This window comes from Zootoca vivipara, chromosome 8, assembly GCF_963506605.1.
Source record: "Zootoca vivipara chromosome 8, rZooViv1.1, whole genome shotgun sequence".
NCBI classification, from domain to species: Eukaryota; Metazoa; Chordata; class Lepidosauria; order Squamata; family Lacertidae; genus Zootoca; species Zootoca vivipara.
In genome coordinates, this window is record NC_083283.1 from 77308341 (window position 1) to 77320781 (window position 12441).

Here is a 12441-nt window from a genome sequence, read left to right on the forward strand (position 1 = left end):
ACAAACAAACACACACACACACACACACACACACACACACACAAACACTTCTCCATGGAAAATACATCGATGAAATTGCCGATATTGTGTGCATCTTTCTGAGCCACTTACTAGTAATTAGAATGAAGGGAAACTGGTGTGAAACTTCAAAGCACTGTGTGTGGCCTTCCAAGCATAAATTGGCATAGGAAGCTTAAGGTATTGAAGCATAAATGCAATGCAAAACAAACAAAAAACCCAAGCCTTTGTAGGAAAGGCCACATTACCTTTCAGCAACCCAAAACAGACACAAAAGGAGCGGGCCACTTTTCAGTAATTCCAGAGCCAAATGCAATTCATTTACATGAGTCTGATGATTTAAATTTTAGTGGGTTGATATATTCAGATTGTCTGTGAGTGGAAGAGTAATGTGAGAAAGGGACTTGGTTCTTTTGGAGTCATGGCGAATCCTGAAGTTATCTGGTACGCAAGAATGAGCAGTGCAGTTAGCAAGATTTCAGGTGAGAGCCACTGGAGCCATTAAAAGCCCATCCTTCTGATGATGCCAGGTAATTTATCCCAGTACCATTATATGCTATGTAGTTTCCAGACCTTGAGTGGATCTTTTTGAGTCGAGAACAATGAGTTAAAGGGGAAATACCCTCAATGCAGAATATTTAAAATCAAAGTGACATATTCCCTTTCATTTCTTGAGTAATTTGAGAGAAATGTGTGATTACCATATGTATGCTTGGTCATATATTGACTTGGTTTGGAAAATAAACATTGAGATGCAGTATAGTAGGTCTGTAGTAGTGACTAATGCAGGGAATCATCGTTCTGTCCCTAACCACATCCAAATCTCTCAGCTGTCAGTCACATACCCTGTGAAATTTTGTATCATGAAAATGCATTTAAAGGATTTTTGTACCACCCAACACATGCACTTGCTTACACACCCCACAGCAGCAGGATAAAATTAATATTCCTGTACCCGTACATTTTTTTGCCACCAAGGGGTAAAACAGTTTAACGGCTGTATTTTTTTTTAAAAAAAAACAGTTCCTAAAAATAATGTGGAACTACATGAAAAGTGTAGTTTTACCCTTGTAGTCAGAGCCAGGACACTATTTGATATAAAAGTGATACTAGGTTATGCTGCCATATGAAGAAACATTTGTGGTGGGAAAGGGACCATAAAGTTTTTTATGTAACTTTCTAATTTTAAAAAATGGAGTTCAGTTAAAATTGAACGTGATCATTGAAGCTAAACAACCCCAAGAAAAATAAGGCATGCTCGATGTTTGCAGGAGAGCTGACCCCTAAACAGCAGAATATGGGTTTCGGTCAAGATGGGCCTCATCTGGTATCATTTTCACATAACCATGAATTATGGTACAGCGCACAGGACCAAGTGGATTTTGAGATCTCGCGTTTGGTTGATATAAAAAATGTTCGGTGGGATTTATTGGTTTTTCCTTATATAAAAAATGAAATGTACATAATTATTTCTTATTTGACCTTGTTGGTTGTCTCTTTTCCGTTACCTGTTGTTTGACATTTAGTGAGATATTTTTATATCCCTTGGGTATGGAAGAGCTTTGATCATGCTAGGAAAGCCGACTACAGCAGACTGATCTATAGGCTTCTTGGACATGTGTGCACATTGACCTCCAATACATGCAAGCGTTTCTTTAATCACTGCAACATCTAAGGTAGTTTCGTGTGCATATTATTGGATCTGTGTGTGCACACACGCGCATGCATGTGGTGGTGGTGGGTTATATCCAGCATTGCAGGGAAGGGGCAAGCTATGCTTGCTGGACTCTCTTTCTGCACATTAGACTTTGTTTAGACCTTGGGATCGCAGTCCAGAGCTTTGTTCCTGTTCTGTCAATTAGGAGGTTTGCCTAAAGTGACTTCTCCAGCAAAGGACTGGAGCATTCAGTTTGTTGTGTTCAGGGTTTTACTCACTATTAAGTGTCTAGTTGCAGCTATTAAAACTGGACAGAAGACTTCTTTTCTATATATGTTGCACTTTTAAACATTATCTTCTTTCTGTCAACCTTACTCTCCAAACAATGGTCTGACACTGAACAAACCACATTGATAAAATCATCACAAATGTTACCTTTATTTCTGCTTATGACAGGTTTGCTTCTAGTACCTGTACAGTTAAATTCACAGCCACTGCAAAAATGGAAAGGTGAATAGTGTCTTAAACGTGGAGGACTAATTCGAAACCATATACTGTATATGTTTTTTTGCCCCAACAAGTTAAAACAATGCAAAGAAGCTCAACTGCCTTATTTGTTTAAAATATAACAACACTTGTTACAACTAATTTTAATTGCAACTCCTATATCAGAAGTGCACATTCTTCTCTTAATGACTGATTGAACCAGTGTATTTGTTTTTTTCTGCTAACTTCCACAATTCTGTTCCTCTCCAGATCTTTCATGAACTCTTTTACCTGGATGAAGGTTGCCTCCAATAAGATTTCAAATACGCATTCAAATGTGTATGTACTTGAATGATTGATTCATTTCTAACACATTTTTAAGAGGTCAGGTTGCAATAGGATCCCACCTGCACAGTGCATCACATCCCAATTGACGTACGCATGTAGGCATACTTTTTTTTTTTACTACATATTAATTGACCCAACTGTACTGATATACTCCTTCCTCAAGTAGTTCAAAGCACAGTAAAAATACTAAGACCCAAAGGGTTGTATGCGGTGCACACGGTGAAGCTTTTCAGGCTCCCTTTCATCACAGCAACCCCTTGCATGCACACACCAATTTTAATTTTTATTTCGTAAGATCAGGAACTGATCTGGGGTGGCAACTCTGGAGTATTAGGGGTTGGGTGCTGAAACACTTGCTCTTTTCTTTCTAATTTTATACAAGCAGCAAGGGAAAAAAGCATTGGACAATGTAAGCTCTGCCAAACTACGACCAAAAGCCTTGTTTAAGCAATACAATTTTCACCTGTCTGCAGAAGCTTTAGTAATAATGTCCTGCAATTTATGTAGGACTGTTGTAATGTCAACAGGTATTCTGGTTTGTTTTAAAGTTTTGGTTTGTAAACCCTAGAGGTTTAAAACTGTGGATATGAATATATGCAGGATTTGGTAATTGAAGAACTTTTTTCTTCAAAGGGCATAATCATTTGGCACTATATGGAGCACTGATTTATTTATTTTTTAAAGAATTCATTTGTGTATGCTTGCAAATTATTACAACATTTGTGCTTTTCACGCTGTGTATGTTATATTCCAGGGTCCAGTATCATTTATCATGTTAAATTTAAAAATATATGATACAAAAAATGTTGTTGTTTTTTAAAAAAAGCTTCTGGAATGATTAGCAGTACTGTATTTCTTTATTTATTCAGTAGTATAAATGGCATGGCACTATCTAGTTGCCCATCCAGCCAAGATCTAGTGCTGCAGATTTCAGCATGTTGATTCTTAGATGGGGGACTGTGAGATAAGAGTTCATTTGGTTTGTTGATTCTATCCTGGAACAGTCAGTAAGGCCTTTCTCAAACTGAGTGCCACCTTGGCATTTGGTTAACAGGCTATGCAGGTAAGCAATGGGGTCATGAATAACATAAAGTCAAGACTTCTGGTTTGCAATCGGGCGCTAAACATGCATTTAAATGTGGCTTCTGATTTTCAGTTCTGATTGAAATAAATAGGGGGGGGCAGTTTTCTGCAAAGTCACTTATCAGGTACACTTTTGTAGCAGCATCTCTGAAATATTTTACTGCTGGATTGTTTCTTTTCCTTGTACTGATTACACTAGGATAGCATATGTCACCTTGTTTTGGAATGTATTTTGATTGTAACAAAACTAATGACTTCATTAATTTCAACACAGCTACATGAAGGTCAAATTAATCTCATTTACTAAGAACTCTTAGTTCTTGTGGTTCAGCCTCAATGATGAATTTAAGATTTTAGATCATTTTTTTAAAATGGTGTGTGGGTTTGGTTTAGTTTTTTTAAAAGGAATACTGAGATTCACCAAACAAAAAACAACCCTGAAACATATCTGCCTTCTTGCTTCTAGTCTGATTTGTAATGTATGTTAAGATATACGTAATTAGTTGTCTTGACTGAGTAATTCAATAAGACAGTGATATAATAAAACTGTTTCTTTATCAAAGAGAAAAAATCAGTGATTGCTTAGACCTGTCAAACTGAAGAACAGATTAATATTACATGCTGTTGAACAGGGACAGATGATGGATTCAGGAAGTATATTCTACTAGTAACTCAATTTTAGTGTGATATCTGGCTAGGATATAAACATATTCATATATTTCCAGGGCACCAACTGAAAGTAGAAGAATTTGTATGTTAATTCCTAACTGGGAGTCATCAACCCAGTACCCACAGACTTTCAATGATGCCCTCAGGCAGGGCTTTCATTTTCATCTTTCTTTTTTCTTTTTTAAAACCAATTCTCTAGTTGTCTTGTACTGGTTAGACACAAAGGAGTGGTGGGAGGAACCAGCTGGGGAACAATCAAGGGGAAAAGGCTCAGAGCCCATGCAGTGGTGGTAGAACATCAGTGAGTGGTAGAACAAGGTGGTAGAACATCAGTGAGTGGCCACAGAGAGAAGAGGGAGAAGACTGGGAAGAGGAAGTGTCAGAAGCTGAAGGGGTAACAGGACTTAGTGCCTTGGGAGAGTCAGCGGCAGAGAAGCCAAGAATCAGAAGCTGAAGCAGGCAAGTGGGATGAGGGACACCAAGAGGCAGAGATTACTGAGGCTGGTGATGAATCGTGAGTAACTCCTCCTGCTGTGACAAGCTCCCCTCTGCCCTAGTCTCCCAGAACCAGAAGAGTCATGAAAAGAGAGGAGCAAAGACAGGCTGCATCCAGACGCAATCTCCGATGTGAAATTCTGTCTAGTCCGTGAAGACTGTGCTTCGCTAATAAAGACTCAATCCCATCTTTGGACTGTGCGATTTACTGACTGGCTGGCTGGCTCTGTGATACCACTTATGAAGCAAAATATGTAGGTTCCCTTCTAAGCAATTTCTGTTAAGCGATCCAGCCTGGCTGTTCTCACCCATCAGCGTATTTAGCCAATGAGTAAAGACAGAGCCGTGATTGATACGTGAGTTGTTCACTAGGCAGTAGGAATCCCCAGGGTCTTAAAGAGCTGCTGTTTCCACCTCCCCATTTGCTGCTCTATTTGTTTTTGTTTTGCTGCCTGCCAGCCACATGGAGCAATTGGCAGGCAGCTACTTGAGAAGCTTTTAAAAAAATATATGTGTTGTGGTAGGGGAAGAAGTGCAGAAACCACTCACAGGCCTGCTGGACACATTGAACAGTTGGCAGGCAGCTAACTGCTTGAGAAGCACAATAATCCTCCTATTGCTGCTGTATTTGTTTTGCTGCCTGTAGGCACATGGAGTAGGCGCCGCCTGAGGCAGGCTTCAGTTGCTTATGGGTGTGTGAGAAAGAGGAGATTGCAACCCTTTCTTGTTTCTGTTTGGTGCCAGACAACGGCGATTGCTAGGCGAACTAGGGACAAAGGTGAGAGCTGTTTCCTAGTTCTGCTGGATCTCTCAGCGGCCTTTGACACCATCGACCATAACATCCCTCTGGACCGTCTAGAGGGGTTGGGAGCTGGGGGCACTGTCATACAGTGGTTCCGCTCCTTCCTCCTGGGCCGTGTTCAGAAAGTGGTGTTGGGGGATGAGTGTTCAGACCCCTGGGCACTCACTTGCGGGGTGCCTCATGGTTCTGTCCTCTCCCCCATGCTTTTTAACATCTACATGCAGCCGCTGGGAGAGATCATCAGGGGGTTTGGGCTGGGTGTTCATCAGTATGCAGATGACACCCAGCTCTACCTTTCTTTTAAATCAGAACCAGTGAAGGCAGTGAAGGTCCTGTGTGAGTGTCTGGAGGTGGTTGGAGGATGGATGGCAGCTAATGGATTGAAGTTGAATCCTGACAAGACAGAAATACTGTTTTGGGGGGACAGGAGGCGGGCAGGTGTGGATGACTCCCTGGTCTTGAGTGGGGTAACTGTGCCCCTGAAGGACCAGGTGCGCAGCCTGGGAGTTATTTTGGACTCACAGCTGTCCATGGAGGCACAGGTTAATTCTGTGTCCAGGGCGGCTGTCTACCAGCTCCATCTGGTACACAGGCTGAGACCCTACCTGCCCGCGGACTGTCTAGCCAGAGTGGTGCATGCTCTAGTTATCTCCCGCTTGGACTACTGCAATGCGCTCTACGTGGGGCTACCTTTGAAGGTTACCCAGAAACTGCAATTAATCCAGAATGCAGCAGCTAGACTAGTGACTGGGAGTGGTCGCCGGGACCACATAACAACGGTCCTGAGAGATCTACACTGGCTCCCAGTACATTTCCAAGCACAATTCAAAGTGTTGGTACTGACCTTTAAAGCCCTAAACGGCCTCGGTCCTGTATACCTGAAGGAACGTCTCCACCCCCACCATTCAGCCTGGACACTGAGATCCAGCACCAAGGGCCTTCTGGCGGTTCCCTCATTGCAAGAAGTGAGGTTACAGGGAACCAGACAGAGGGCCTTCTCGGTAGTGGCACCCACCCTGTGGAACGCCCTCCCAGCAGATGTCAAGGCAATAAGTAACTATTTTACTTTCAGAAGACAACTGAAGGCGGCCCTGTTTAGGGAAGTTTTTAATGTTTGATGCTGTACTGTTTTTAATATTCGGTTGGAAGCCGCCCAGAGTGGCTGGGGAAACCCAGCCAGATGGGTGGGGTATAAATAATAAATTATTATTATTATACCACCCTTCATCTGAAGATCACAGGGCTGGTACACAACAGAGGTTGTTCTCAAGTTGTCTGGGGTGGGCAGAGTTCAGTGCAAAGAGAGAAACATTATTAATATCATCCCCTCAATATGCTCCTGATTTTAAGAAGCTGGTAGATGGCATTTAGCCTCAAAAGTCTACATGCGTCTGGGCCAATAGTGTTCAACTACTACTTTAGTAAGGCTTTATTTGTATTTTTCTGTGTTATTTCCCTTGTATTTCTATTCTTTTCTATTCCATAAAGATGGTGATGGTGATGGTGATAATAACAACTTGCCAGCCAGCATGAATTATTTTTTTATCTTTGACTATGCATGTTTATGGCTGGCTGCAGCAATTCAGAATTGTTCTTGGATTCAGCTATCTTTTATTTTTTAGCTAATCAACAGACAAGGTACAACCAAGGCTTAACAGCCACTGGGGGGGGGGGGAGTTTTTCAAACTACACCGCAAGCAGCAGCAGCATAAGTTATAAACAACCCATAATAATTTTAACTAGGTATCTGTTTTTCTGAAACCACATTTACTGTGGCAATATAGAAATCCAAAAACACCATTCCAAAGGTGGGAGGCTTTTCTGTAGTCCCCCCCCCCAATAAAACAAATCTTGCAAACGTGGTTTAAATAGCTAATAGTTACATGATAAAGAGCAACATTTTATACCATATTCTGTGTGTTTAATGGTATGTATGAGCTTTCAGGAAAAAGGATTAACTTAAATTCTTGGACTTTCAGTTATGAATGCACAGATAACTACGGTAGTTAGGAAAGCTGCTGATCATGAATCACTTATGCACCTCTCAGGTGAAAAACAACATGTTTATAGGAGGCTATTTGCTCTCTTTGTCCTATTACACTGTTATGAACACCAGGTTCTTAATAAATATTATCTTCCCCATGTTAAGAGAATCAAAATCAACAACTATTGAATGCTTTCCACTCGATAACACTCTCGGTGACTAGTTAAGCTCCGAAAAATGGTATATCAGATTGATTGCAGAAAAACGTAAGATCAGGTCAATTCTTTTGCAATTTATGTGACCTATAAAACCAGTTCTTTCAAATGCTACTCAAACACCAATGCTATTTCAAAATAATCCAAAATGTATTCTCCATTGAAGAGATCGGGCTGTAAAACATATGAGTTCAAAGGATATAAACTGCCTGTGAGAGGAGTCTCCATGCTCCCATAAAATGATGATGGAGCCTAAAGATGTGGACTCTGGTTGGCTTTACACTTAGCTGATATTTTTGAAAGGAAAACATTAAACACACGGAAGCCTTATTGATTTAAGTCAGCGTGGCAACAGTTTTTTGGGTGGAAAGCAGGACTTAAACTGTGTTACTTGTCTCAGGTAGAGTAAAGATGCTGATTGACAAATCTCTCAGGTGGGTGCATTTATTTACCTTGCTTAGCACTTCTAGTAAGCAGTCTTGTTGCCTGAAAGTATTAGTTGCCAGTCATGGGGATGGACCATTGGTAGCAGTTCATTTTGCGTTGCGTGAGCCAGAATAGTACAGACATTCTGAGCACAGTTGCTACCCTGTTTCCTCGAAAATAAGACATACCCATAAAATAAGCCGTGGCAGGATTTCTAAGCATTTGCGCAATATAAGCCATACCCCGAAAATAAGACATAGTGATAGGTGCAGTTCTGGAAGGCGCCAAGGAAGAGGCGAGGCTGGACGCATAATAAAAATAAGACATCCCCTGAAAATAAGCCATAGTGTGTCTTCTTGAGGAAGAATAAATATAAGACAGTGTCTTATTTTTGGGAAAACACGGTATATCCACACCTCAGTCCATGAGAAAAATAAGCAATGATAGAAACATATTATTAACAGATAAATTGCTTTCATTAAAAAAAGTCTCAAAATAAAATATTAATACCTCAGAAGATTTACCAAATGGATTGGGTGCTGTTGTTAAGCTTTGGGTTCACTACTAGCATATAGGACATTATTTTCCAAGTACACAAACATAGGGAGGAAACAGCCCAATGAGGAGTGAGCGTGACCAGTGGCCATGAAATGCTAACCAACTGAGACAAAAAACAACCACCACCCAACAACCCTGGAAACAAGGGCCAAGGGGGTGAGAAAGAGTATTTCAGCTGACTGGCTGGTAAAACCCTATATTCTGCCTAGGAACAAACATGCCAGGCAGATCAACCATTTCTCCCTCTCTTAACTGGCAATATGAGGCTGAGATATTGTGGTTTTCCCAGTGCCTCTGCTTGTTAGTTTATGGCTGAGCCAGGATTTGAAACCTTGACTGTCAGATTAAAGAACCCCAAGGAGGATGTTCAGACTACACCCTTAACCGATTAAATGATCCTCTAGAGAAAAGAATTGGTGTTTCCTTTAATCTGACTTTTTCCTCACATGTAGACAGAACACAAGAGGCTTCAAGTTAAACCTTCAGCACAAACTCTTAGAGGACATTTCACTCATGTAACCTAAGTGATACCCCCTCTTGGAAAGCATTGTTGAGTAATGGCATGAGAGGATTATCAATTTAATGCCTTCTTCAAGTTATCAAGTGATAACTGGGAATGACGTTGGACTTTCCTCATTGCAAATTGGAACGGGAAGTGCAAGTAACTACCACAGTCTGTTCTAATTTTTAAATTTCTAAAGTGGAGTTTTTGAATCTTCCTCCATGGTGAGATGTGCAATCTCCCAATCTGCGGGCAGTGATATGACACGTTCTAGGCATAATTGGTTCCTCACAAGGTTTCTACAAAGCTGACAATTCTGCTTGTCACCCTGTGACGGGGTGAGCTCCCGTTGCTTGGTCCCAGCTCCTGCCAACCTAGCAGTTCGAAAGCGTGTCAAAATGCAAGTAGATAAATAGGAACCGCTACAGTGGGAAGGTAAACTGCGTTTCCGTGTGCTGCTCTGGTTTGCCAGAAGCGGCTTTGTCATGCTGGCCACATGACCTGGAAGCTATACGCCGGCTCCCTCGGCCAATAATGCGAGATGAGCGCGCAACCCCAGAGTCGGTCACGACTGGACCTAATGGTCAGGGGTCCCTTTACCTTTACCCTTACTTATGTTTTTATTTTTTCCTGTCCTGTTTACCCACAATTTCATTCCTGCCATATTATGCTGTGTGTTGAGTCTGTTTATTAGCTCAGTTCTCATTTAATTCTGTCTAGAGCTCAAGAAAAGCATATTGGAGTTCCATAAGCATTATCTTTGTTTAAATGAAATCATAGCTGACACAGAAGGATGGTGCCTAGAGCTAAAGGGACAAGACTGATAAGAGTTGAGAGTTGTAAGTCTTGGTATTAAGTGAGAAAATTTAATACTTGGTTGCTTTACACGATCAAAGTACTGTGTTAACACCAATTCCATATTTCAAAGGACAACATTGTAAGATAGCTAAATGATAACACAAGCGTGGGATTTTTTTTGGGGGGGGGAGAATTAACTTCTGCTCAGTTCAGTATTGGATATATCTGCATAATTCAGTACCACTTGTATATTTATAAAATGTCTACAGCAGTCTATTGTAATCATAAATCCCCAAGTTGCTGGGTAATCTTTTGGTTACTGTATATGGGACTGGATGTAGAGGTTAAAAAAGAATGACTGCTCCTAGGAGTAGGGTTTCTTTTGTTTGTTCCAGGCAAAGACGTGCTTTAATTTTTAAAAAAGCAATTATAAAGTCCATTGATTTCAGTGGACAATAAAACACTATTTTTTATTGTTATTTGGTGGCAGTTGGTATTAAAATATACCAATATAAACTTTACTAGAAAGTATTTCCTTTTCATTGGTTTTCTATTTTAGCAGATCAGGTGTACAAACAATTTCTCTGTGTGGTTAGTTTACAGTATTAGTATACAGGGGGATTCCTGTTTACATGGAAGTTTTGCTCCCAGACATTGTGTGGGAAAGTCCGGTCTGGTCCAGTCTGCCCCATTTTGCCCTTGCCCCCTTTCAGTGCTGAAAACAGTGTCCCTTGGCTATTCAAACAAAATTGATTGCCCAGAAGTAGATTTTAAACAATACATTCAACATTTTTCCAATTGTTCTAGTGCAGGGGTTGTATACCTCATCTATTGTCCCTGCAAAAAGAAATATATAGGAGAGAAACAACTGAAGCTGTGAAAATTAGGATTAACGAACATAGATCCAGAATTAGACAGGGGCACAGAGAGGCTCTCTTAGTTGAGCATTTTTTAAACATGGGACATAAAGACACTGATCTCATATTTAGTGTTATCGAAGTACAGTGGTGCCTTGCTTAACGAATGCCCTGCTTAACGAAATTTCCGCTTAACGAAAGGATTTTTCGAGCGGAGCTTGCCTCGCTCGACGAATTCGTTTAAGAGAAACTTCCTCCATGGGTATTTGCATATTGGCCATGCAATATTTGGCAACATGCTTAGTATAATGGCAACAGTATACCTTTAAGGGACATTTCAGGTACAGTGAAATAACTTTGTGTGCTAGTATAACTGAGATACAGTAGAATTTGGCATTAAGATCAAGGCACTAGGAAAGGTTTTTTTTTCCTCCAGTGACGCTTGTATTATCATAAGATTGGTAAGCAATAACTATTCATGTGCTTTATTATCTCAGGTGATTATAATATGGCTATAGTAACTTTTGGAGTATTTTTGATGTAACATATTAATTATTGATTTGTGTGTTTGGCCTTACAGCAATACGTATATGCACTGTTGAAGAATGGACTTGCTAGCTACTCTGTTTTTGCCCAATAGCAAAAATTAAAAATTAAAAATCGCTTAACTCTGGTAGACATTTTGAAAATAGTTACCTAGATTTCATTTATATATTTTAGTTTGAAACAATGAATTAGACTGTGTGGAGGAAAATAGAATTCTGTTTCTGGTTAGTTGGTTGGTTGGTGTTTGTTTTGGTTACTTACAAGGTGACCTCACTGTGAGTAAAAAGGTGATATAATTTGCCTCAATAAGATGGAATATATTTTTGTTGCAGTACAGTCTATGGTACTATGACCTACAGAGTAAAGAAGAAAAAGCTAGAATTTAGTAAGAAAGCAGCCGTTATTATGATGTGAAAAGCAGGCACAGGGTGGATTTGTGGTGCTAAATATTGTCAATATAGCTAGCCTTGCATCAGAAACTTGCATTCAGCATGCCCTGTTTTATTAGATGAAAGAGAAAGAAACTCAGGCTGTAGATTCACTTGCAAATGGTAACACTGTTCAGCATCAGCCAAGCAAGAGGCATCCCCCCTTTTTTAGCAATGCTTGGGTGAAAGTCGCATTTTTACCTGACACCAAAACACCATTATAGGTGCTGATTGCACCTATAACTATTTTTTTTCTTTTTGGTTGCTTGCATGTATATAGTTCCCCCAGTGTAACAAATTTGTTTACATCAGCCAGAAACCATCTAATTTTGAAATCATCTTAGTCAGATACTGTCTTAAAAATTCTGGAATTAGTATCGGAATCTATCCCTATGTGTACATAAGGGACAATAAAGAATGCCATGTGTAATATATGTGATCTGGCCTATAATCCAACATACAAAGAATCTCACTTGTCCTATCAATCTGTTTGCTGGTTAGATATTCTTTGGGCTTTATTTGAAATCTGAACTGAGTAACTGCATATCTACTGGGGGGGGGATCATTCC

At 40.3% G+C, this 12441-nt stretch overlaps 1 protein-coding gene across 6 annotated transcripts in view; it reads left to right on the forward strand.

Moving 5' to 3' along the window:
- The window catches only part of CTNND2 (catenin delta 2), a 236816-nt gene that overhangs the window by 73055 nt on the left and 151320 nt on the right, over positions 1-12441 (forward strand). For 3 of the 6 annotated variants that reach the window (XM_060278053.1, XM_060278051.1, XM_060278049.1), the window contains one exon: positions 2432-2500. The exons of the other annotated variants lie outside the window; for them this stretch is intronic. In XM_060278053.1, the coding sequence (XP_060134036.1) occupies positions 2432-2500 (69 nt within the window). The remainder of the gene's footprint in view (positions 1-2431; positions 2501-12441) is intronic. 6 annotated transcript variants of the gene reach the window in all.